The 25,517-nt window shown below is 53.3% G+C and overlaps 1 protein-coding gene and 1 pseudogene across 2 annotated transcripts in view; one reads left to right on the plus strand and one right to left on the minus strand.

The window, feature by feature from the left end:
* FAM124A (family with sequence similarity 124 member A) overlaps nucleotides 1–25,517 on the minus strand; it is a 171,062-nt gene that overhangs the window by 77,475 nt on the left and 68,070 nt on the right. The window contains exon 4 of one of the 2 annotated variants that reach the window (XM_058276776.2): nucleotides 9,820–12,827. The exons of the other annotated variant lie outside the window; for it this stretch is intronic. Coding sequence (XP_058132759.1) covers nucleotides 12,207–12,827 — 621 coding nt within the window. The 3' untranslated portion in view covers nucleotides 9,820–12,206. Of the gene's footprint in view, nucleotides 1–9,819; nucleotides 12,828–25,517 lie in introns of those variants that run through there. 2 annotated transcript variants of the gene reach the window in all.
* LOC139436605 (MKI67 FHA domain-interacting nucleolar phosphoprotein pseudogene) lies at nucleotides 17,320–18,235 on the plus strand (annotated as a pseudogene).

Consider the following 25,517-nt stretch of genomic DNA (forward strand, 5'->3'; position numbering starts at 1 on the left):
TTCTCAGGAGGAGTCCACCATTCTTCTGGGCGTCACACACTTGTTCTTATTTGCATAATTGCAATTAACTTGGTGTAGGTGTTTGCTGACGTGTCTCTTTCTCCGGGTAGACTGAGCTCCTAAATGGCGTGGATCTGTTTGTCATCCTCTTAAACTTTGGTGGTGTGATGGGAGAGTTGGTGACAGTGGCCTGGGCACCTACGAGCCTCCTTTGAGCCTGTCACATGTGGGCGAGGGGGTCCAAGTTCCACCCTGTGTTTATTAGGGCTTGGACCCTGGGCCAGCTGCGGCCCTGCCCAATTTCCCAGTGCCGTGCATGCCCAGATTCTTACGAGGTCTCTAGAGAGGCTGTGGGAGCCCACGGGGGCTGGGATTAGACTCCTAGTGGAGCAGCAGGTGGGTGCGATGGGTGAGAAACTTTGATCTGGTGAAATAAAGGCATCTGCTCTAGCATGCACCCCAGAGTTGTGGACCAGAATTATACAAGTCCCTGCTCCCTGTTCACCATCCGGGAAGGCGGTCTTGCCTTCATCCCTTCAGCAGGTACTTATTAAGCCCATGCTAGAGGTTAGGCCCTGGGAAAATAGAGAGGTGGCCCCTTCTGTCCTGAGGGCCTCTAGTCGGGTGACAGATAAAGAAATAACAAAATCTACAGCTATATATGCTTATAAATTGCTATGGATGGATTACACCCCCCACAAAGATGGTCAGGTGCCAACGCCCTGGCCCTGTGGGGTGCATTTGTAAGAGGATCTTTGAAGGTGTTATTGGTTAAGATGAGGCCAAACAGAGTCAAGGTGGGCTGCATCCAGTATGCCCGGAGTCCTTCCGAGCAGCAAATTCAGACACATTCAGGAGGCCACAGGGGGAGTGAGAGGGCCATGGGGCAGGGGCAGCGAAGGAGCCACGGACCACCAGCAAGTCGCCTGGCCAGGACGCCACAGACTTCGGAGAAGCACGGGTCTGCCAACACCTCGATTTTAGACTTCCAGCCTCCGAAACTGGGATGCAAAGAACTGCTGTTTTTCAGCCTGTGCTTTTGTTATAGCAGCACAGGCAAGTCGAGGCAGACATTGTAATCACGGGCACAAAGGACAAGAGGCTGAAATGGAGAACACAGGTAATGGAGTGTGGGGGTAACAGAGATGGAGAGACTGATAGAGAAGATGGGGGGTCAAGGAGGCCTTTAGAAGAGGGGGCATCTTAGCTGAGATCAAGAGGATAAGGACGAGAGAGGAGTAAATGGCAGGGAGGAGAACCTCTCAGGCACAGGGAACTGCACCTGCAAAGGAGGTGGGGGCTGTTCACAGCGCTGCAGGAAGGGTGGCAGGACGGGGTCCTAGGGGGAGGACAGAGGGGCTGGGAGGCGAGCCTGTAGAGATGAGCAGGCCAGACCATGCAGGGCCTGTGGGCTAGAGGTGGGAAACTGGATTTCTCATGCAAGGGCAGTGGGAGCCACTGAACTCCAGTCCACAGATCCCATCCCCGTCACCTCCGCCTTTGCTTTCTCCCACAGGGATGTGAATGCACAGCCGTTCCTGCACCACCCCCCCGTCTTGTTGGCAGGGGGTGCCATGGTGTACCCTATCAGAGGATGCCTCTGCTTCCGGGACACTCAGGCAGGCCGATGGGCCACGGAAGGGGACCCTGAGCTCTGGATGAGCTGAGCGCAGGCTGGCCGCCACCTCCGCCCTCCACCATCCTTACCCTCACACTGCTGGGGTTTGCACGGCTTTTCCCAGCCAGCAGGTGCTGGAGCATCTGCAGGTTTTCCATTTGACTTTAAAAATAAGTTGATGATTGCATGGTCGGTACACAGATGTGGTAAAGGTTCAAAGCAAATGACAGCTGGGGAACCGCCGTTCCAGGTTGCGGCTGCTGTGAGATGGCATCTTGGGGCACAGCTGCATTCTGGGGCAGCTCGTGGGCTGTGTGTTACACCTGAGGCTTGGAGGGACAGAGGGCCCGACTGGAGGGAGAATTTGGAAGGTGACAGTGGAAATGATTTTCTGCCCTAAGGCAAAGAAACAGCTCAAAGTCATGAACTCTCAGCCCTACCGTGAAATGCTATATTTCTAACTTGACAAATGTGAAAGAGAGAAAATGGGCACATGCAAGCAATCTTAACATTCCTTTCCAAGCCATGTGGATTGAAGCCAGCTGGGTTTTGAATGCATTCAGTTGGTATTTTTGCCGAGAGTTTTGAGGGTGAAAAGTTAAAAAAATAGCTATGTGCATATAAAATGCCCATAGGGGCATACGGGTAAATTCTAGATTGGAAAAGGACCCCGTGAGCACCTGCTCTCCATGCCCCACCCCAATTGCCAGTGTAGACAAGAAACCATTTAGGGACCAAAGTAACAACTCATTGCTCTTCAGGCCAGAGACATGAAGGCAGATAGGCCTGAAACCTAAAAATGAAGTAAGTGGCTAAGGTTAAGGTAAAAGTGGACTAGCTCGGCGATGGCCTTGGAGTTGCTATCCCTGCCCACAGTCTCTTTCTCTCTCGACCCCCCGGGACGTTTGGGTGGACTGATCATGAAATGAGCAGCCCTGTCAGGGTCAGGGGCTTGACTTGACCATGGGAAAAGATGGGTTTGTCATGGAAACAGCAAAAGCTAGACCAACCGCGAGACCCGACCACAAGAGAAGAAATCATTCACGCACTCGTTCATTCACATGTTATGCCGTGAGGCTCGCTTTTGGACCACGCACTGGTTTTTAGTTTGCCTTGTGCCTATGTAATGACAAATCAGGGCGAAACCACACCCCAGCAGAGCACAGTGGCAGGAAGAGGTGCGCTGGCTGTGACAACCAGGATGGGCATCCTGGAGGAGGTGACGTTGGCGCTGGGCTTTGGCAGGTGGTAGGATTTTGATGAGCATGAGTCCGAGGAACACCTGAGCTTCGGCTGGAGGTGGCTGGGCACAAGGTAAGTCTGGTGAGGATGTAAGAGCCTGTTTGGCTGGAGGGTGGAAGAGTAGGTGCTAAGATGGGGAAGGTGGTTGGGGCCATGGGGTGGAGGCTTGAGAGGGTGTCTGGGGAGAAAGCACTTGAATTTGGCCAGCAAGCGGGAGCCATGGGAGGATTTCGAGCAGGAGCATGTGCTGTGCATGGTGTCTTCAGATAACTGGCTGAGGGAGATGGACAGCAGTGGGCAGGCGTTGGGGGCGTGGAGGCCAGATGGGCGTCTATGGCTGACGAGGCTCCCAACAACAATGGAGAGTGGACAAGACTCGCAGGCAACCAAGCCAGAGATGTGAAAAAAGTTTCTTCGCTTTCTTTAAACTGAATCAATTCTGCCTCAGAGCCGTCATCCTGCGCTTCCACTGGGAAATCCCACGTTCGTCGTAACTGGGGGTCCGCCCCCCACCAGTAGGGACCTCCTGAGCGCAGGAGGATTACGCGGTAGGTGAGCACGGGCACCGGGCCTCTGCTCTGCTGTGGTCCCACCACCGTCCCCCTGCTGCTCAGCCCTGCAGGGTGCACAGAGCCAGGTACTGGATCACGAAGAGGACCACCTCGAGAGGGGACGTGAGTCTTTGACTGTCCTTGCTTTACAGATGGGGAAACCAAGTCCCAGAGGCTAAGGAACTGTCCAAGTTCTCAGCTAGTCAGGAAGGAGCAGGGATTTGAGGGCCCTTGCTCTAACCACTAGTCCACACCACCTGCAGAGCGAGGTGGAATGGGAGGGGGGGAGGGACGCATACGCTGCAGTGGAGCCGGGCTCGATGAGGGGCTGCGTTTTTCTAGTTTTGCTATCTTTGTTTTTAAATGACAAAATCAATAAATGCTGCGTTTTTCTAGTTTTGCTATCTTTGTTTTTAAATGACAAAATCAATAAATGCTGATCTAGAAAATACGATAAAAAATGAAACAGAAAAAAAAATGCCATCAACAATTCCACTAGCAGAGGCCAGTGCTGTTAGAGTTGGACACTCTTTCATAATCTGTTTTTCTCTCCGCATGTTTTTTTGTTGGACCAGAGGCAGGTGTCCATGTAATGCTCTGTCTGTTTTTTTTAAGCTTCAAGTTTTGTCACGCTTTCCCCACATCATTAAAAATGCTCTGAAGTGTTATTTGTCAGGACTGTATACTACTCCATTGCAGGAGATCCTCAGTTTACTTTATCACCGTGCCTTCGCGTTGTTGCCCGGTGGTGCGCTGCTGTAGGCTGTGCTATGACAAGTAGACGCACAGGCCTCTGCCTCTGCTTTGGTTAATTTCCTTGGGAGAGGACCACAGAAACTGAATTACTAGGCATAAACAATTCTAAGGTTCTTGCCACACCGCTTCCTGAAAAAGCTGCACCAGTTCCTGCTACGGTCTTGTATAAGCATACTATATGTATGCTTATATGTATGCATATCGTACGCTTACACGTGTTTTTAAAAATCTTTGCTAATTTGAAAGGTGGAAATGACCTCTCGCTGTGCAGGCTTGAGTTCGAGAGCTTGTCTATCTTCTGAACTACCCTATGAGGCAGGTCACATTCCTTAAGATACTGTGAATCTTGGGGACTGTTTCCCCTCCTCTTAGATTTTGTCCTTAAGGTGAGTGCCTCACTCTCCTCACCCTAGTCCCAGACCTGCTTCTCTCCACTTTGTACATGAGGAAGTCTCAGCCATGGGACCCCAGTGCACGTGTGTGATCCCCAGCCCCATTTCTTTCCCTCTATTGGGGTGTTTCACTCCCGGTTTCTGGACGTGAATGGTGAGGAGAGAGAAGAAACCGAACAGAACGGAGAAACGCCGGAGGAGGAGGAACGGGTCCTCTCCTCTGCGGACGCGTGGGTGGTGGCCGAGGAGGGGGACTCGGGCGCAGGGACACGCGGCACGCGCTGCAGGGATGCAGCCAGGCAAGCAGGCTAGCCCCCAGCAGGGTGCAGCGAAGGAGGCAGGTGAGGCTGTCACCAGGCCCGGGCAGGGGCGGTCAGAGCCGGGGGAGACCCGGGCAGCCCGGCGGAGCTGCCCACTGGGGCGCCCGGGATCCCCGCAGGCCCGCGGGCTCCGAACCTGACCCGGGGCCCCGCGGCGGCTGCAGGTCTGCAGAGCCAGCTCCCCGGTGGACGCAGGCCCCACGACCCCACCTCGGCGGCCGAGGAGGACCCCAGGGCCCCGCAGGGAGGGCGCCGGCTTGTCCTGGGCCCCCCGGGCTCCGTGGAAGGAGATGAGACAGACCCCCTGGCGCGGCAGGAGGCCGGGCGCTCCCTGTCACGAGCCAGCCCTGCTCGCCAGGCTGCGCCTCCCGCCTTCAGACGCCTTCCAGGGGCCCAGGGCGCTCTCCCAGCTCGCTCAGCCTCCTGTTGGGCAGCCAGGGGGGAAGACGAGGGCCAGGCCGGCCCCACCGCAGGGCGCCACCTCCCCGGGGCCAAGGTGATGGGGAAGCGGCCGGCCGGAGGGGCAGCCCTGGGGCGGAGTGCCCGGTTGGCCAGCAGCGGTGGATGGGGGGGGAAGCGGCGTGGTGGAGGCAGGGCCTGGGGGGGGGAGATGGGGAGGGTGGAAGCAGGGCCTGGGGGAGTGGAGTGGAGGTAAGGCCTGGGGGGGGGTGGAGGCAGGGCCTCAGCGGGGGGTGGGGGGGTGGGGGTGGAGGCAGGGCCTCAGTGGGGGGTGGAGGCAGGGCCTGGGGGGGTGGAGGCAGGGCCTCAGTGGGGGGGTGGAGGCAGGGCCTGGGGGGGGTGGAGGCAGGGCCTCAGTGGGGGGGTGGAGGCAGGGCCTCAGCGGTGGAGGTGGAGGCAGGACCTGGGGGGGGTGGAGGCAGGGCCTGGGGGGGTGGAGGCAGGGCCTCAGTGGGGGGGTGGAGGCAGGGCCTCAGCGGTGGAGGTGGAGGCAGGACCTGGGGGGGGTGGAGGCAGGGCCTCAGAGGTGGGGGTGGAGGCAGGACCTGGGGGGGGTGGAGGCAGGACCTGGGGTGGGGTGGAGGCAGGGCCTGGGGGGGTGGAGGCAGGGCCTCAGTGGTGGGGGGGTGGAGGCAGGGCCTCAGTGGGGGGGGTGGAGGCAGGGCCTCAGTGGGGGGGGTGGAGGCAGGACCTGGGGTGGGGTGGAGGCAGGGCCTGGGGGGGTGGAGGCAGGGCCTCAGTGGTGGGGGTGGAGGCAGGGCCTCAGTGGGGGGGGTGGAGGCAGGGCCTCAGTGGGGGGGTGGAGGCAGGGCCTCAGTGAACTGTCCTGACACTGTGGCCCAAGCGCCGGAAGTGCCAGGAGGACCGGGGATGGGCCGCAGCTCGCGGGTGCTGGGCGCTGCCGGAGGGCCGTGTTGGGAGGACCGCCCGTGGGGGCCAGATGGGGACGGTGGACTGGAAGGCAGAAGGAGCGGGTTCTGGGAGCAGCAGGGAGGCGCGAGAGCGAGGGCGGCGGCGGGCGGGGCGGGGAGGCAGGCCGGGCAAGGGGCAGGCAGGGGCGTCGAGGCGGGGTCTGGAGGAGGAGCGCTTTGCATGTACCCGGCTCCAACTCTGCCTCTGCCGCGGGCTAGGAATGGAAGGGCAAAAGCCAGCGGCCTGGGAGGGGCAAGGGGCCGCGAGCAGACCCACGGCTTCCCGTCGGGCGCCAAGGCAGCTGGCAGGCGGCTTCTCTCCAGAGGCACGGCAGAGCACCCGTCTGCAAGGAGCACTCGGGAGCAGAGCCTCGTCTGTCCTCCCCTCCCCCAGTGAGTCGCTGAAGGCGGCTCCGCCGCGGCACAGGGAATGGCCGTTCTTTTGCGCCAAGGGAAGGCGAAGAACACGCGCCTTTGTTAAACAACTGCCACGCACCCGGCGGTTTGGGGACTCTCCCACACACTGTGTAATTTAATTCTCATAATGACCCACCAGGGTTGGGGTTATGGCTCATGTTTTACAGATGATGAAGCTCAGAGAAGTCTTAAGACTTGCTCTAGGTTCACACTGTAAGGGGCAGAGTCGGAACCGGAAGCCAGGTTCCTTACTGCCAAATCGGAGACTCTGCCTCTAACTGGCACGGAGGCAGTTCTGGGCGCTCTCGTGGAGGCGTCCACCTGTGGGTAAGCAGGAAAGAGGGGAGGTGGTCGTAGGAGGCTCCTTCCGCTCCTGTGTCTCTCTCCGAGGCCCCCAGCCCCTAGCCCACTGCCTGGCACTTGAGGGAGACTCAGCAAATACTTGTTGAATGTTAAATGAATGTAATAAGCAAATCCACTCAGAGCAATCAAGCAAGAGGCACAGGGACCCAGATTCCTGTATATATTGAGGCATCTCAGTGGAAGGTGAGAAGACGGGATTTATAACATGTCTGGAGGGGCTTCGAAATGCCTGAACCACTTTTTACTGGGGGGAGCGACTTACCAGGGTATGGATGAGGCCGCGGAGGGGCTGGGCGCTCTCCAGGTAGAGGGGACCCCTCCATCCACGCAGGCTAGAACGTGGGAAAGGGCAGCTTCCCAGCAGGGCGTCAGCCTCACCACCTGCCCACCCTTTCCCAGCCTCCCAGATACAGCCTCAAGGAGGGCTGGAGAACGCCGGGTGTCCCTGTGGTACCGCTAGAGAACGGATCAGGAGCTGAGCTAAAGATCCGGGGTGTAAATCCCATCCTATCATCCAGAAAGCTGCCAACGTGCACCAAATTAGTAACCCTGTAGAGAAAATCCCCTGTGAAAAATCCCGATGAGAAAATGATTTTACAAACCTGTACAAAGGCTTGGTTTCTTACAGAGAACAGAATCGAGGCAACTTAAATGACAATGAAATAAGACAATGTCACTAGATTCTTTAATCATACCTGAGAATGACAAAGCTACGCATGTTTCTCTTTTTGCTCTGGTTTCCAGGAAATTCAACCACAGAGCTTACGCTTTTCTGTATGGCTGACATATTTATACTTTTTTTTTGTTAACTAGCCTGGATTTTCTACTTCTATTTACATTGTCTTATTTCACTGTTGTTCAAGCTGCCTTAGGACTTTGAAGAAAAAAAAAATCAGGGAGATAAACACAAATAAATGCAGGAAACCAAGTGGAGGCAAGGGTCTCCCCTGTCCGCCCCGGGGCGCCTTGGATGGGAAAGGGCAGCCCCTGCCTCTCCCGTGGGAGCAGAGGCCACCAGGGGGCGCCAGCGGCTTTCCCCCGCCATCTTGATCCTGGGACGTGGCTCGAAGCGCCGCAGCCATTTCCTGCAATGGCTCCAATCGGAAAGGCCCGGGGTTTAGTTCCTGGGGCTGGGCAAAGCCGCCCTAAGGGAGCCGGGGTGGTTTTTTCAGACCTTGGCTTACAGAATCAATGTTTTCAAGGGAGGTGGGACAGTAGGGGCTGTGCCTCGCCCTCCGAGGTGGCTCCATTTTCTATGCCACCCCAGGCAGCGGGAGCTGGCGAGGATCGAGGCAGGGCATTACGGGGCACGGGGAAGGGCCCTTCCACCTTCACCAGAGGTCCTAGTGACGCCTGTCTGAAAGGAATAAATTGCCCCTAGGTCAATAGTGGGCATGTCACTAGACAATAAACAATAGCCATTACCACTCTTAAAGTAGAAAGTGAGTAATGAGACCCAGGCGTTGACACTACCGTTCACGTTCGCCTCAGGTATTCGCTCAGAGAAATTATATTATTTAAAGCCATTTTGGGCCTAGAGCTCTTAGGTCCAAGGTCAGAAAAAAACCTTCAGTAGACGTCGGAACACTGTCATCACAGGTAGTCTACAATGGCCGTGGACCTCTCGGGAATCCGCATGCTGTAATAAAGTGTGGCCAAGCTGTTTCCCGTGAGAATCCATTTTATTCATGTCAACGTCTCGGGTTATTTTCTCAAGCCTTTGAACTTGTACTTACGGGGAATCAAAGAGAAGTGGACGCCAACGGCTCAGGAGGGGGCTATTACGTCAGATCAGGTTCGCGGGCACAGCGCGGCCTTGGCCAGGAAAGGCGCTTCCCCCTGCTGCCCCGAGAGGCAGGCCTGGCCTCACGCAGCCCGAGGATTCGGGGAGGGCGGAGCGCTGCGCTGCTGGTGTATTGGTGCTGAATCTCTAATGGGGGTACTCTGAGTTTGAGTGCTTCTTCCCTGCAGGCCTGGACAGCAGGAAGCCCAGCAGGGGGGTAGGAAGATTCCTGTGTTTTTCCCGATTTCCTGGGGGCTAAAGACCTCCTCGGCGGCATGAGGGCCTCCCCCCAGGAGCACAGCTGGGGCTTGCCCGGACAGTGCAGCCCGGCACGCTCTGCAGTGCCAGTGCCCTGTCCTCTCTGCGGGGTCAAGGAGGCAGCCAGCACTAACGCCAAACTGGTACAACCACCCACGGACCCGCCCCCAAACTCTCTGAGATGATGACGCCAGGGGGTCCCTCCGTAGCTGACTTTAACCCATTGGGGAGTCCTGTGAAGGTGCTTCCAGCATGGTCCCGGTCAGTCAGGGACGGAGCACAAGCATTTCTTCTTGAAAGCAGCTAGGAGGGGAGCAGATGTGGCTCGAGGGGTTGAGCACCTGCTTCCCATGTTCAAGGTCCTGGTTTCGAACTCTGGGGCCTCCTAAAAACAAATGAAAGGAAACAACCCTCACTGGGGAGCAGATTAGCTCAGTGGCTGAGTGCCTGCTGCCCATGTATGAGGTCCTGGTGCACTCCCCAGTACCTCCTAAAAACAAATCAAATATTAGGAGGTATCCGGGTAGGCCAAGGTTGGATCTTATCTGAAAAAGACACAAATAAGTGCTGGATGGTATGAAAACTAGGCCAGGACACGTGCCAAATACGGCCCCTGGGCAATGCTGAGGGACTGCAAAGCCAAGGAGACCAGGGGGCTGGTTGCCTTGAGTGACAAGGAACTCTGGCTAAATTCTAGCTGACAGCTCTGAGCCTCATCCGGGGAGAAATCATTCATGAGACAAGCTCAGTGTTTCTTAATTCAACAAATTTATTGAGCACCTACAGGATGCCAGCATCTATCACAAGGATAACACCCTAGAAGACTCAAGATCCTCCAGGGACTGAGTGATGTCAGGGCCCCTCCTGAGGGAGGAAAAGGCTGGTGGTCCCGCCTGAAAAGGAGGTCAGGGCTTTGTCAAGGTTGCGCCCATGACCCCCCACCAGAGAGCGGCCACCGTTACCCAACCACACCATGGGACGCCTGGATGGCGTCTGTGGTGGCCCTTCCTGTCTCCCACTTTGGGGTCACTGCAGCTTGGTAGACTGGACCGCGAGGCGGGTGGGACACGTGTGAATCAGGGTTGGGTTCTAAAGCAATCCTAGGGGTGTGCGTGAGTGCGTGAAGGGTGATGATTGGGAGGGAAGGGGAGGACCATCCCCCAGCAGTTGGTCCCCTCGTTGATGCTCCGGGACTTGTGCTACTGATGAGACTGTCCCCTGGAGGCTGCGCCATCAGCCCTGAATTGCCTTTTCTCTCTGATGTTAGCATGTTGCTTTTCATCATCAGCTATTGACCATGAGTCAATGTTTTCAGGCAGAAGTCGGACTGCTAGTGGCTTTCTGAGAATCATCTCTGCAGAAAATTCTGAGCCCTATGGTTTTGTTGAGTCACTAGCTTGACCTGATGGGACAATGTTCTCGTCATTCTGCACCCCGGCCGCAGCAGATTCTTTGTTGCCAAGCGTCACTGGATATTGAGTAAACCTCAGGAAGCAGTCTAGAGCAGCCATGAGCAGACTACCACTTGGCGCCAAATCTGGCCTACCACCTGTTTTTATAAATAAAGTTTTATTGGCGTGCAGCCCATCCCACTCCTTTTGTCTCTGGCTGGTTTTGTGTTGAGTGGTTGCAAGAGAGACCATGCGGTTGGCAACTATTTGCTACCTGGCACTTTCCAGAAGAGGTTGGCTCACGCCTGGTCTAGAGCTATAAGAGGCCATAGAACCTCCACTTGGAGCGGAACATCAAAACTCGGAGTCCTGGAAAATCCAGGTTCCATGGGGCGGGATCCAAGGCTGTCCTTGCGGGAGCGGCAAAGACGCGCGGCTTCGGCCTCAGGTTGATGCTGGTGGGTTATTCCTGGAGAGGTGGGAACTTGGCCGTGAGCCGTTCTAGTGAAGAGCACCAGCTGGGGAACGAGCGAGGCCAGCCTCATGCGCTCGTTCTCCCAAAGGTCAGCAGAGTCCAAGGGCAGCTCGGCGCTGGCCCCGATGCCAGCACGTGGAAGAGCAGGCCAAACCCTTCCTGGGGAGGAGGGAGGGAGACTGACAGAAGAGGACAACAGGCAGGGAAAGAGCTCCGGCGTGAGCGAGGGCTCCTCTATGTTCACGGAGGGTAGCGGGTGGCAGGTTTGTTCAGGAGACGGCAAGCTTTGTGTAAAATTTCCCATTTGGGGACAGGGGTGTTTATGTATCGGTGCAATGGAGATGCAGCTTAAAAATGCCACACATCATTTGAAAATGCAAAATACAGAGTGTGACAATGCGTGTTTATTGGAGTTTATATGGATGCATATGGCCCTTAGATTCTGGCTTTTCAAAATCAAGACTCTTATGGCCGCCTACCCATTAAATCTAATATCCCATTATTCTCTAACTACAATGAACGAGTCTTCCCTGGTGATCGAGTAAGTTCGGCAGGGGAGTGGTTGTCCATTGACCCTCACTCATTACAGCAAACGTATTGCTGACAAGAGTATGCAAATCTAGTTTTTGGATCAAATCATATTTCAATGCACCAAGAATCTGTTACTTATGGTAAATCTTTTTTAGCCTTTGCTTGAATGTTTGTGTAAATCTGGATTTTCACATGTGGGCTTCAAGGGAGGTGTTATCTATTGCCCGATGTAGGTTTATAGTGTCTTATCAAGCTGACTTTTTCACTGTCCCAATACTTGGAAATTCTTAGGGCCCCTGCCTGATGATGTGACTACATGTGGAGACTGTGGTGAGAGGTACCTTGTGCCACAGTGCATTGATCTTCCCTTGAGTAACTGAGCATCTTTCTCACATTCAACATTTTGGCTTTAATTGTTTTTCCTTCACAGCGGGAAAAATCGCCAAATCAGTTCCGGCTGACTAGCTTGTCTTTTCATTTCAGCTAATTATAGGAAGCACTTAAAGTGTATAAGCACACTAAGCCAGATCTCAGATTGAACTGAGTATCCAAAAAATGTAGATTCGAAGGCTCAAGGCTGGAGAGACTCAGTGCATTAAAACGCCTCCCAAGTCCCTACATGTATTATCCCCCCAGCTCGGCAGCTGCAGGGGTTCCCTGCAAGCAGATCACTTCCACAGAGCCGAGGAAGCAGGGCTGGGAGTTCGTGTGCTCCAAGGACAGCCGGGCGGGGTGTCGCTTAAATGTAGAACTCCTCCACGTCACCGTCCCCGGGGCCGGGCGGCGCCGGGGCTGCCGGGCTGCCCCTGGCCGCGGGCTGGCCTTTGGCGGCGCCACCCGGGGCGCCCGGGGAGGGGCCCGGGGGTGTGGGGGTGCAGGCCACTGAGGGGGGAGCAGCAGGCGAGGCCGCGGGGCCGGGGGTGCCCGCGGCGGGCAGGGGCGGGGGCGCCCGGGGGGCCCCGGCACCTTGCGGTCCCCCGCGTCCTTCCCGGGGCGGGGCGGGCCCCGCGGAGCCGCAGAACCTGCTGGGCGCCGAGTAGGCGGACACCACCGAGAGGTCGGACGAGGACAGCCGCAGGCCCGTGTCCACGTCGGTCTCCTGGGCGCCTTCCCATGTGTCGCCGGTGGGGACGCGGCCGGGCCTCCAGGCGGGCAGGCAGAACAGGGACTTGCTCCTCTGGAAGGCCCAGGGCGGGCCGTGCTGCGCGTCCTGGGGGCCCGCGGGCGGCAGGCCCGGGCTGGCCGGCAGGGAAGGCAGGTGGCCGGGAGCGGCCCCGGGCGACAGGGGCGCGGGTGAGCTGCTCCCCGCGCAGGGCCGGGCGCCGCGGGGTTTGGGACACTTGCTGCGCACCCTCTGTGCCTGTCGGGGAGAGAGGACACACGTTAGCGCAGGCCCCGGAGCTGCCACCCGCCGTGGGTTTCGGGCGTCACCACGTCGCAAAACACGCTTCCCGTAACTGGGGCCTTCGAGCAATTTCCCCCCAACAAGTCTGGTCAGAAAGTCCATTCTCCAAACTCTAAAGCCAATAGCCAGAGGTGGCAGCACTGCGTGGGATAGCGGGCGGGTCCCTTCCGTCCACGAGCCACCCTGCTCCTCTCCTCCCGCGCAGGTGCCGCCTCCGGGGCTCCCGCAGCGGGGCTCCCGGGTTCCCAAGGAAGGAGGCCGGCTGAGCGCAGGGGGAGCCCCGGGAGGGCGAGAGGCAGGCCCGGGGAGGCTCGCACTCGTGCCCGCCTGCTAGGCCCTGCCCCGAGATCCTACGGCTGGAGGGCAGAAGCGCCGGCTGCAGGCAGAGCTCGGGGACAGCGGGCGCAGGTGCACACGAGGCCGGGCTGCGATGCCAGGGGCTGCCCTCCGTGCGGTCGTGAGGCTCCAGTGGACGAGGGCCGGGGGGCCGCGCATTTACCACGAGCTCGTGGGAATGCCAGGCTCCTCTCTCCGGCTGCCTTTCAGACACGATGTTCGGGAAAAGGGGGCTCCGTTACTGAGCAATTCTGCAAAGCATTGTGGGGTGCACACCTTTAACGCGGGTTCTTAACCAGGGTCCCTGAGCGTGAATAGAAATACAAAAGAACGTTCTTGTGGGGACGTGCTGGTGCGGGTGTGATCTCGTTATTAAGTAATGCACAGTAGAGTGTGGGCTGAGGAAGGGGTCTGTGGTTTTCACCTGACTGGCAGAGGGGTCCATGCAGCAAGAAAGGGTAAGAAGCCCTGCTCTACCACAGCACCCAGCTTCTCCCAGCTTCTCCCAGCTCACCCAGGAACCGGGGCCTCTTCAGATGCACGTTTCCGGCCAGGTCTGCTTCTCTCAGTTCTCCCTCTGGCCTGGCTCCATGCCCAAGTCTACAGCCACCCTTGTCACGTCAAGTTTCAGCTAAATGAAGGATTTGGGGACAGTGCGCCTGGCTGTATTCACAGGTACAAATATACCTATATATGGTATAGGATCGTCTGATTCATGAAGCATGGAAAGGGGTCACCATAGAGGATATTTCCTGGCATCGGGCAGGCTGAGAGGCGCTGGGCCTGCCCAGACAGCAACCCCCCCTACCCCCTTGTTAAATGGGAGCCGCGTAAAAAATTCAGTCCAGGGGAATCGGCGCTTCTTGTGTGCCTGTTATGCGTCAGGGTGAGACTACAACGAGAAAGACTCCACGTCCGACCACGCGAAGCTGACATCCTATTGAGGGATAGCAGATGAAGAGAAGTCATTCCGTCAATAGAATGTGACAATAGAAACGAGAAAGCTACGGAGGAGAGGCCACGCCTGGCCAGTGGGAGCAGAGGGCTGCACTGGAGGTGGCCCTGTGGGTGAGCCCCAGAGGAAAAGCAGCTGCGCCCCCGGTGGGTGACGCTGGTGGAGAGGGGAGAGAAGCCCACGTGAGCAGAGACCTGGCGGGAGGCAGGTGACGAGGACACACGGGTGGTTAGAGGCGCAGGTGCATGAGAACAGGGACGGAAGCCAAGTTGGGGCTCCCAGGGGAGATGAGGGCTGCTTCGGTCAAGCAGGCTTTGAGCACCTGCGTAAGAACCCCCCATACACGTTATCCTGCTGCGGGGGCCACATTCGGTCGTAATTATGGTTCTTCTCCAGGACCATTCTGTCACTGATTTCCAAGATCTTCATTTGCCTAATTCCAGAAATCTCTTAATCCTATAGACAGACCGAGTCATTCATGCTTTAAACTAACATCACTGAGCGTCCTTTACGCAGAGCTGCTCGGCAATGAGTGGGTTATAGAGGTGTTAGGATACAGGTAGATCTTCACAAACAGCCTCTTCCAACATATAAATATTATCACGATCACTTTCTACGGCCTCTTTGATGTGAAAAAGGTCCAGAGGTCCAGGCAGTTAATTTTAGCCCGCCAGGAATGAACAATAAAATATCCAAGTATTGTAAAGCGAACCATGGTTCAAGTCTGTAGGGGCATTTTAGGCACATGAAGGAGAGAGTGGCCAATTTTTTAGGCGGTACCACATGGGAAGCAGGTGCTCAACCACTGAGCTACATCCACTCCCCAGTGAGAGCTTTTTCATTTGTTTTTAGGAGGTACTGGGGATTGAACCCAGGACTGCACATGTGGGAAGCAGGTACTCAACCGCTTGCGCTACATCTGCTCTCTGGGAGGGACTAATTTTATATTGGAGTGTGGAGGCATGTGTATGGGGGGGGACAGTAAGAAAACTTGCCTTGGGAAATCTCGCAAGTTGAAGATGTGTCTGCCAGGGAGAGGGTAGTGGGCCTGATAAGGGAAGGGCACTAGGACCCAGGAGCAGCCTGAGCAGAGGCTGGGAGGCAGGTACAAGTTGGAGGTGAGCAGGGAGTAATGAGGGGAGGGCATGAGGTATGAGGCACAGGCAGGTACGAGGGACAGGCAGGTACAAGGCACATGCAGGTACGAGGCACGGGCAGGTACAAGGAACATGCGGGTACAAGGCACAGGCAGGTACGAGGCACAGGCAGGTACAAGGAACATGCAGGTACAAGGCACAGGCAGGTACGAGGAACATGCACATACAAGGCACAGGCAGGTACGAGGCACATGCAGGAACGAGGCACAGGCAGGTACGAGGCACGGGCAGGTACGAGGCACATGCAGGAACGAGGCACAGGCAGGTACGAGGCACGGGCAGGTACAAGGCACAGGCAGGTACGAGGCACATGCAGGAATGAGGCACATGCAGGTACGAGGCACAGGCAGGTACGAAGCACATGCAGGAACGAGGCACAGGCAGGTACGAGGCACGGGCAGGTACGAGGCACATGCAGGAATGAGGCACATGCAGGTACGAGGCACAGGCAGGTACGAAGCACATGCAGGAACGAGGCACAGGCAGGTACGAGGCACGGGCAGGTACGAGGCACAGGCAGGTACGAGGCACCCGGAGGGTTTTAAGATGTGGCCCGCTCATCCGTGACAGTGGTGCTCATGGGCCAGACTGGAGGCACGGAGGCCTATTTGGAAGACTGCTGTGGTCTTTCATTTTTAAAGATGAGCCTTGTTTTTAGTTGCTTGCATGAATTTTTAAAATATATTGACGAGACTGATTGAAGCATCTTATTGCAAAGATGGAAACATACAAATGAGAAACATATGATTATTGTCTTCCATAGTCAAGTCAAAATGTCGTATATTTTTCCTGTTTTCATAGCTGTAAACTTCAGATCTTATACCCTAGCCACTCAATCCTGAATATTTAATTCGATTTTTCTGCATGTATCCAGGATAATCACCAAAATGCAAACCACTATATAAAGAAAGTACGAAGTTAAAAAAGAAAATGTATGTTGTATACCCCCTTTCCCACCCCATTTAAAAGCAAACAGGGAAGCGGACAGGGCTCGGCTGATAGAGCGTCCACCTACCATATGGAAGGTCCAGGGTTCAAACCCCGGGCCTCCTGACCTGTGTGGGGAGCTGGCCCACGCGCAGCGCTGCTGCGCGCAAGTAGTGCCATGCCATGCAGGGGTGTCCCTGTGTGGGGGTGCCCTATGCACAAGGAGTGCACCCCACAAGGAGAGCTGCCCCATGTGAAAAAAGCACAGCCTGCCCAGGAGTGGTGCTGCACACACGGAGAGCTGACATAACAAAAAAGAGACGCAGATTCCCGGTGCCACCGGGGTTGCAAGTGGACACAGAACACCCAGTGAATGGACACAGAGAACAGATAATGGGAGCGGGGAGAGGGGAAGGGGACAGAAATAAATAAAATAAATCTTAAAAAAAAAAAAAAAAGCAAGCAATGGCACTTTGCTCTCGATTAACCTAGATTGTCTTGAAATATTCTTCAAATGCAATATGCTTAAAAAAATTACTTTTAGTACACGTCCCAGGGCGGTGGACTTGGCCCAGTGGTTAGGGCATCCGTCTACCACATGGGAGGTCCGCGGTTCAAACCCTGGGCCTCCTTGACCCGTGTGGAGCTGGCCCATGCGCAGTGCTGATGCGCGCAAGGAGTGCTGTGCCACGCAGGGGTGTCCCCCACGTAGGGGAGCCCCACATGCAAGGAGTGCGCCCCATAAGGAGAGCCGCCCAGTGCGAAGGAAAGTGCAGCTGCCCAGGAATGGTGCCACACATACGGAGAGCTGACACAGCAAGATGACACAACAAAAAGAAACAGATTCCAGTGCCGCTGATGATAACAGAAGCAGACAAAGAAGTCGCAGCAAATAGACACAGAGAACAGACAACCGGGGGGGAAGGGAGGGAAATAAATAAATAAATCTTTAAAAAAAAATACATGTCCCAAAAGCTCCTTAGTGTTTTAAAAGTAAATGCTTAGACTTCCGCTGAGGGCGGCTGCTGGTGCCGCGCTTCCGGGAGGGCTGCATGTCCGTGACACTTTGGACATGGCGGAGTTTTCCGGCCCGGCCAAGCCTCTCTTGTCGCTGGACCCGCAGGGTCGGGCGCAGTTTCAGAAGCAGGTGGCGCAGGTCTGCCAGCGTGCGACCCAGCAAGAAAAACTCACTCCTGGAGCAGTCTATGTAGGCCACATACCTCGAGGCCTTTTCCAACCCCAGCTCCGGGAGTATTTCTCCCAATTTGGCACTGTTACAAGACTCAGACTGTCCAGAAGTAAAAAGACTGGAAATAGCAAAGGAGTTCGAGTCTGATGATGTTGCCAAGATAGTTGCTGAAACAATGAACAACTACCTTTTCGGTGAAAGGCTCTTGAAATGTGAGTTGATGCCTTCTGAAAAAGTACACGAAGAACTTTTTAAAGACTGGGAAGTTCCATTTGCAAAGCCATCACATCCAGCAGTGAAACGATATAATAAGAAACGGACACTAATAGAAAAGCTACAGATGGAAAAGCGATTTAAAAACAAAGAAAAGCTACTCAGGAAGAAATTAGCTCAAAAAGGAATAAACTATGATTTTCCTTCATTGATTTTGCGGAAAGAGAAGGAAAATGCTTCAAACACTGTTCTTCAGAAACCTACGAAAGGCCAGCTTTTCCCAAGCAAGAAGAAACAAGTGGTTCCTGGAACCCCTGATACTCCTAAGAACACTGGAGATAGGCCGGGCCCCACGCCTTTTTGCACACCAACATTTTTGGAGAAGCGAAACTCTGAAGTGGCTGAAATGAGTGATGATGAAGATAATGAAATAGTTTTCAAACAACCCATATCCAGTGCAAAAGAAGAAACACAAGGGACTAAGACACCTACATGTTCAGGGAAAAAAAGACGAAGAAAAAGCAAACTGAATCTGAATACATTGTGTATAACTGTTTCTTCTGAAAAATGTGCTTTTTTTTATTAGGGCTTCGTTCTTTAAATGTTACTAGATACAGTGACATGCAGCTATTGGCAAGCCTTTCAGAGGAAAAACATACTCTTGGTTCAAATAAATAAGAAAAGCAATGGTAATTCTGGCTTTCCTCCCCTTGCATACCAACTCGCAGCAGCGTGGCCTTTTTAACCTTTTGGGTGTCTCAGGCTTTCTTTGCAGGTTTCATATTGTCCTTGGTTATTCTGCCTGGATAGAATGGTCACAACTGTAGGTATAAACTGTAGCCTTCGTTGTAACCACCCAATAAAGACCACCAGGCTTGTTTCCCACCTACATAGTTCTCTGGGTCAGGCAGTACACATTTTACCAGTAAGGGTATTAAGAGTTCAACGTCAGATGGTTGAAACGGGAAGCTAAATTAAACTACTGACTGAGAACATAATCCAAGTGTTAATGCAGATTCATGCACGTGTATATGAACTTATTTTTACCAGTAATGTTAAACTAGTTTTTGATGGGCTAGCATGGATTAAAAACGAACATTTTGTATCTGTTAAAAAAAAAAAAAGTAAATGCTTAAATAAAAATGAAAAATAAAATCCTTAAAACTTTATATCAAACAGGTTTGAAGAACCCTTTTTTTCAGCGTTCTGTAAAATAACAAGACCAAAAGTTGGCACGGGGCTTATTAACGGGCAGAAGTTCCTCAGGCAGGTGCGCCGGGAGGCGGTGGCTCTTTTTCGGAGGCTGGCAGACGTCCTGCGAGGCGCTGCCGGGCCGGCCCTCCCTCGGGCAGCAGGATTGGCGCCTGGTCCTCTGCGCTTCACCCCCGCCACTCCCCTGGAGGCGCTTCACCCCCTGCCACTCCCCTGGAGGCCTGAGCTCGGTTTGGCTTCGGGTCCGTGACTGCCCTCCCATCCCTCCCTGTGGCCTCTGAGGAGCGTGCTGAAATTCGGCTAAGCCGTTCTGCTACGGGCGGCACACGGAGCCAAGGGGAAAAGCAGCCGGGAAGGAGACTGCCGACGCTCGGCATCACAGACGCCTGAAGGCCACGAGGCAAAACGCTTTCCGCACAGGCAGTACCCGGGTCAGGTGCGGTCCTGGACGGGCCACCCCCAGGGGCTGCTGTTGCCATACAACTTTGGTTTGGAGCAGCTCCAGAATTGTGAGGGATGGGGAAGCAGCCGAGTAAACGCAGAAGGGGCTGGAGTGGAGCTGGGATCTCCTGGGACGTGAGTCCCTCCGCAGGGCTTGCTGCCCTGTGCTCCCAAGTCCCCGGCACCCCAAGTCCCCGGCAGCCCCTGGCGCTCGTGGGAGGGTTCTGGCTCCTCTGTCTTCTCCAGGGGGCTCTGTGTGCCCCAGGGAGTCGGCAGGTCCTGCTCAGCACTGCTTTCCCAGGGCCCCTGATCAGGAGCTTCAGCAGGAATGAAGAGGCACACTTTGGGGTGGGGAAAGGGGGGCCTCAGGAGGCCCGGGAGGCTGCTGGACGGACAAACCAATTTTCTCAATCACCTGAGTTTGCCAAATAGGGGAGAAAGAGCTCATGAGGCCCTCTTGAGAGGCAAGTCCCTGAACGTGGAGGAGGCTCTTGGAAGCATTTGTCGGGACAGTGTTGATCAGCGAAGACGTCTCTTATTTCTCCCAAAGGCCCGTTCTCCTGGGCATATCCCTCTGCCGTTTTCTTACGCACTAAGTATGCACCACCTGTAACTTCCATCTCCGGAGTCTTCCCCGAGGAACATGCGGTGGGTGAGGATGTGTGCAGGCCGAGCCTGTGTTCCAAAGGACGCCTCCGTGGGCATCGATTCACGAGGAGCCGAAGGTCGGAGAAACTGCGAGGGGCCATCTGAACCTTTCAGGGAACAGGCTGTGTTAGATTTGGCTTCCAACTGGGCAAGACTGGCAGAGAGGGTTAATATTGGTGGTTCTGCAGAGCTGTTCATCACCGACTTGCTTAACACAAAGTACCTCCGCTCTGCCTTCATTTCACTGCACCACGAAGGCAGGACTCAGCCAAACCCTGTATTCTCTTTCACAGGAGGGGCCCCTGGCGCACGGCGGATGCGCCTGCTGGCGGGCTGGGCTGCGCGGCTGGTGATAACGGCCCCCTCCCGGGCTGCAGAGCTGGAGCCAGGCAGGCTGGGAATCTCGTGTCTGCCTGTCTGACTGGACCAGGCAGCCCAGAGGCTGCAACTGAATAATCGTGGAGGTTTCAAACTACCTTTTGTCACCGGACCTTCCAGAGGCAATCACCTGCGCCCTCCTCACATTGCAGCCCCTCTCGGCTGTCAGCTCCGGGTGGGGGGCTGCCCCCCTGAGTGTCTCCAGGCAACAGCCACAATTCCTCGGGGTCTGCTTACTTGCTTTCTCTTTGACGCAACGCAGCCTAGCTGACTCATGGGAATTCCAGTATTCCTTTCGTAAGTATTTAAGGGTTTTGCTCTAAGGAACAGAAGAGCTGGACATGAATTCACCTGCTTAAGGCAACCGGCCAGGGAGACCTGGTTATGCTCCTGAAATGGTAAAAAATCCAGAATACAGTCATGGGCTCATGAGCTTCTCAAGCCCCTTCAAGCACAGGCATCTGCGACTGGGGAGTAAAGAGGTCTGGCAGGGACCACTGGGGCCACAGGGCCTTTTTCATAGTTCCTGGCCTCCACAGCTGGCTCTAGGGGTCTGTTTCAGTTTTCTGGGCTGCTCAAGCAAATACCATGCAAAAGACTGCTTTACGTAAGGGGGCTTTAATGGCTCATGGTTTTGAGGCTAGGAGAAAGCCCAAGTCAAGGCATCATCAAGCCGTGCTTTCTTCTGAAGACTGGCGTTCTGGATCTGGCCGCTGGCGATCCCCGGTCCTGGGCTCCTGTCACACGGCCACGCACATGGTGGCCTCGCCCTTCTCTTCGGGTTCCGCTGACCTTCAGCTCCTGGCCGCCCCCTCTGTGGCTTTCTCCCCCTCTGTCTGAATTTCACAGTGGCTGTAACAGACTCCAGAAGTAGCCCTGAGACCCGTCTTACTGAGGTGGGCCACACTTTAATTGAAGTAGTCGCAACCAGAGGTCCTACTGACAGTGAGTCCCCACCCGCAGGAATGATGAGGCTTAAGAACATGTTTTTTGGGGTACCTACAGCTCCAAACCACCACAGCGTCAACAGCCTCATTCCCTGGCACATGGATAGCATCTTTTCTTCCTAAATCCCAAGCAAAGGTGGTCCCCCCACGAACCCCGAGCAGCGACTCACGGTCCTCCTTGGTGAGGGGCTCGCTCACACCCTCAGACCACCTCCTCCCCGTGAGGTGATTGCTTCTTGTTCTGTCCTTGGCTGAGATGGGGCCACTGTGGCAGTGGCCTCTGTCAGCTACAGCTCTTGCAGTCCAGGCCCTAATATCCAGGAGGGGCAATCTCATGGAAGTCAGGCAGTGGGTTGCCTGATGACTGGGATGTTTGCGCTAAGGAGAGCCAGGTGATCTTGCTTTTCCTTTCACCATCCTCTGGGTGGTTTTCCTATACCATGGAGAATACTAGGCGTGGGTAAAGCCCCTGCTGTCTTTTTCGAGGGGTCATTAGAAGGAGAGGAGGAGGATCTAGAAGACAGAGGCAAGGTTTGCTCTAAAAATGAACGTGGTCTGTAAAGCACATTTTATAGTACAATCAATGACATTTTTAGGTAGGGAGTTTGAAAAGTTGTCAAAGAAATCCTGGGCCCTACAGGCTAGGGGATCGGGCCAATCTTTGCTGGCCTGTGCTTTGTCCACCTTCCCGTCCCTTTTGCCGTATGATAATGTAATCTTTTCTGGAGAACAATCCGTCAAAGCAACGTACCAATTCAGGGTATAAGAAAAGTAACGATTCTCCAGAACGGGTTACGTGTCCCGTGCCCGCCCTGATGGGCTCCTGTCTACAGCCCCCAGGGACACACACACAGTTCTCTAAGGTCTTTCCAAAACCCAAACCTGAACACGACTCAGTGCAGACAGACTCCTCAGCAAGCTCTGTAAGCCCCGCCCACCCATCAGCCTTGGTCTTGCTGGAGCCCTTCCCCGTGAGCTCCAGCCACGCCTACCGCCAGTCACTCCCAGCTGCACCAGGTCGGTTTCTAGCTCCGTGACCCTTCATGTTCCTTCCGCCACCTGTCGGCTGGGAGAACACCTACCTGTCTTCCAAAACCAAGTTCAGGGCGATGCTGGGACGCCTCGCCTGGCCACTTCCCTCTCTCGCATTCCTAATTACCAGACCACAGGATAAGCGTATTTTCAGCTTTAATAGATAATCCAAATGGAATGTACCAATTTATAATTCTACCAGGAATGTGTAAGTGCTATGGGTTGAATTCTGTTCCCCAAAAAGATATGTTTGGATCTCCTAATTCCTGGTCCTGTGATGTGACTTGATTTGGAAATGTTTTTGAAGATGTTATTAGTTAAGATCAGGCCAAATTGGTTAGGGTGGGTATGGCAGTTTGAGATTATTTATGAATTCCAGAAAGACAGATTATGTTTGTGAACTGGTCTCTTCCACTGGGTGTGATATGTGATACCCTTTGATTGTATTAGATTCAGATGAGATGTCTTTGATTAAATTACGTTAAGATTAGGGCTTTAATTTGACCTAGTAAGATATAACTCAGGTTAAGTCCCCACCCCCGTGGTGGGATCTATAAATGGACACTCGCTCAAGACGACACACAAGAGGATACAAAAGAAGAAGAGAGACCTTGTCGGTTTTGATCCTGGAGCCCCAGGGAGAGATGGGCCATTCGCCTGATAGTTGACAGTTGACCTTGTGAAGAGAGCAGAGCAGTTGAGAAGCCCTGACAGGTTAGCCCTGTGCTAACCCACAGCTGAGATCAGAAGAGGCTGGGCCCATGGAGCCTTGAGAGGAAGAAGGAAGGAGAGACCAGGAGAGATTGCTTGCCATCTTGCTTCAACAAGATTGGTGAGAAATTAACCTTGAGTCAGTCTCTTTAGAGCCTCGTAACTGTAAACTTTCACCCCAAATAAATACCCTTTATAAAAGCCAACAGAGTCCTGGTACTTTGTATCAGTACCCCTTTGGCCTACTAATGTAGTGGGCCAATTGGTTAGTCATAATCTAGTATGACTGGAGTCCTTATCAGAAGAGAAAAATTGGACACAGACAAATGGAGGGGGAACGCCATGTGATGACAGAGGCAGAGAATGCCATCAACTGCCAGCAAGGCACTGCCAGAAGCCAGGTGAGAGGCATGGAACAGATTCTTCCCTGCAGGTACAGACACCTTGATATCAGACTGCTAGCCTGTAGGACTGCAAGACAAGACATTTTTTTGTTGTTGTAAGCCATCCAGTTTGGGGTACTTTTTGATGGTAGCCCTGGGAAACTAAGACAGTAAGATTTCCAGTTGCCCCACATCCTTGCCAACATTTGGTGTTGTTATTCTTCCTGATTTCAGCCATTCTAGTGGGTGATGGTATTTCATCGTGGTGTTAATTTGCATATCCTTGGTGACTAATGATATCGAGCATCTTTTTATAGGTTTATTGTGAAGTGCTTGTTCTTTAAACATCTTCTGGATGCAGTTCTTTTCTCAGATACAATCATTGCAAGCATCTTCATAGCTTGTGGCTTGACTTTTCATCCTCTTAATGGTATCTTTTGATGAACAGAAATGCTTGTTTTTAAAAATGTCCAATATATATATTTTTTCCTTTTAAGGCTGGTACTTACTTTGCTGTTTTAAGAAATCATTGCTATTCTATTTAGTGGCTGTTCTGAACCAGAGGGTGGAGAACAGATCAGGAAGGAACTTAGAAGGGAGATATGCATCCATCTTTATTAAGCCACTCTTTTAAAAGTCTCTGTCATTGCCAGTTGAAACCGGGCTTACAAATAAACAAGGGACATTCTGCAGAAATGTACATTTATGTATTTAGAGGAATTTAGTTAATTGTACCATGTTTACTTAGTGCTGTGAGCCTGTTAGGAGCTGGGTTGATTGACCTCTGTCACTGCACAGATTTATAAGTGTTCAAACCAATATTCATATTTGCACATAACAGGCCCTCAAATTCCTACTGAATGAATGAAAAGGATACAAAAACATGTGAGATAACTCTATATATTTTCTAAACGTGTTTATTGTCAAATGAATTTTAAAGCGCTAGGATCATATATACACACACACACACATATTTATATACATACACACACATATATACACACATATATAAAATCAAAAGTGCCAACAGTTATTATTTGGTTTTGATAGAAAAAGTCATGAGGACTTGGGTATGGTGGGGAAAGCAGTAGCAATGTGATAAGGAACAATTTTTCAAGTCAAGAAATATTTGATGGGGTGCCCCAGGGACCAGCTTTGTTTAATATCAGTAGCAAATCTTGGAAAAATGTGGCAAGTATCAGAGAAGATACCAAATGGGAAGTGTTTGTGAGCACCCAGAATGCTTGGAAGGAGATATATATATATATATATATATATATATATATATATATATCCCATTTAAGGAGGAACAAGAGAGAAAATCAAGGTCAGTCGAGAGCCGAGGCCGGGGAGATGAGGCTTAGGCATGGGAGGTGAGGTCCACAGATCTAAGGGCGAACCTGGAAAACAAAGAGAAGACTCTGAAAGGAGCACATCTCACCCCAATACAAGGCCTTTGTGCCAATTCTGCACCTTTGTCCGATACTTATTTTTCATTATGATTTGTGAGTTATCCTGCTCATTGGTTATAAAATATAGTAGATGCAACTGATTTTTATGTTAACCAAAGATGGTCAGAAATTCATGAATTATCATCAATGTTAAGGAATTTCAAAAGAGAGATATCCCTGGACAAGATTCAATGACCACATCTTATGAGTGACGTTGCTGATTCAAATGTCCAGCAACAATTTAAGCAAGGATCCCATTTTTGCTTTATTTGAGCAATAGCCAAGAGAAAGGGCATTTTTAGTCTGCATTATCTAGATAATTGCCTCAATATTTCATTTCAGTTCTCTAATGCGTTGAGGGTATAACGCTAGCCTGTGGAACTACACTTTAGCCAATGACTATATTCCAGGCCAAAAGATCATTCATTTACGTAAAGCAACAACAACACATGTTTGGGAGCCTGATTGGAATCTTAGAGATTTTTATTCTTATTTTTTTTAGGAGGAACTAGGGATTAAATCTAGGACCTCGTATGTGCAAAACAGGCACTCAACCACTGCATTACACCTGCTTCCCTGGAATCCTGAGATTTTACTTGAGCTTTACTTGAGTTTTCTCAGCCTTGTCTCAACATTTTGGCCTGGACAATTCCTTTTTTGGGGGG

This window comes from Dasypus novemcinctus, chromosome 15 (assembly GCF_030445035.2).
Source record: "Dasypus novemcinctus isolate mDasNov1 chromosome 15, mDasNov1.1.hap2, whole genome shotgun sequence".
In the NCBI taxonomy this organism is placed as follows: Eukaryota; Metazoa; Chordata; class Mammalia; order Cingulata; family Dasypodidae; genus Dasypus; species Dasypus novemcinctus.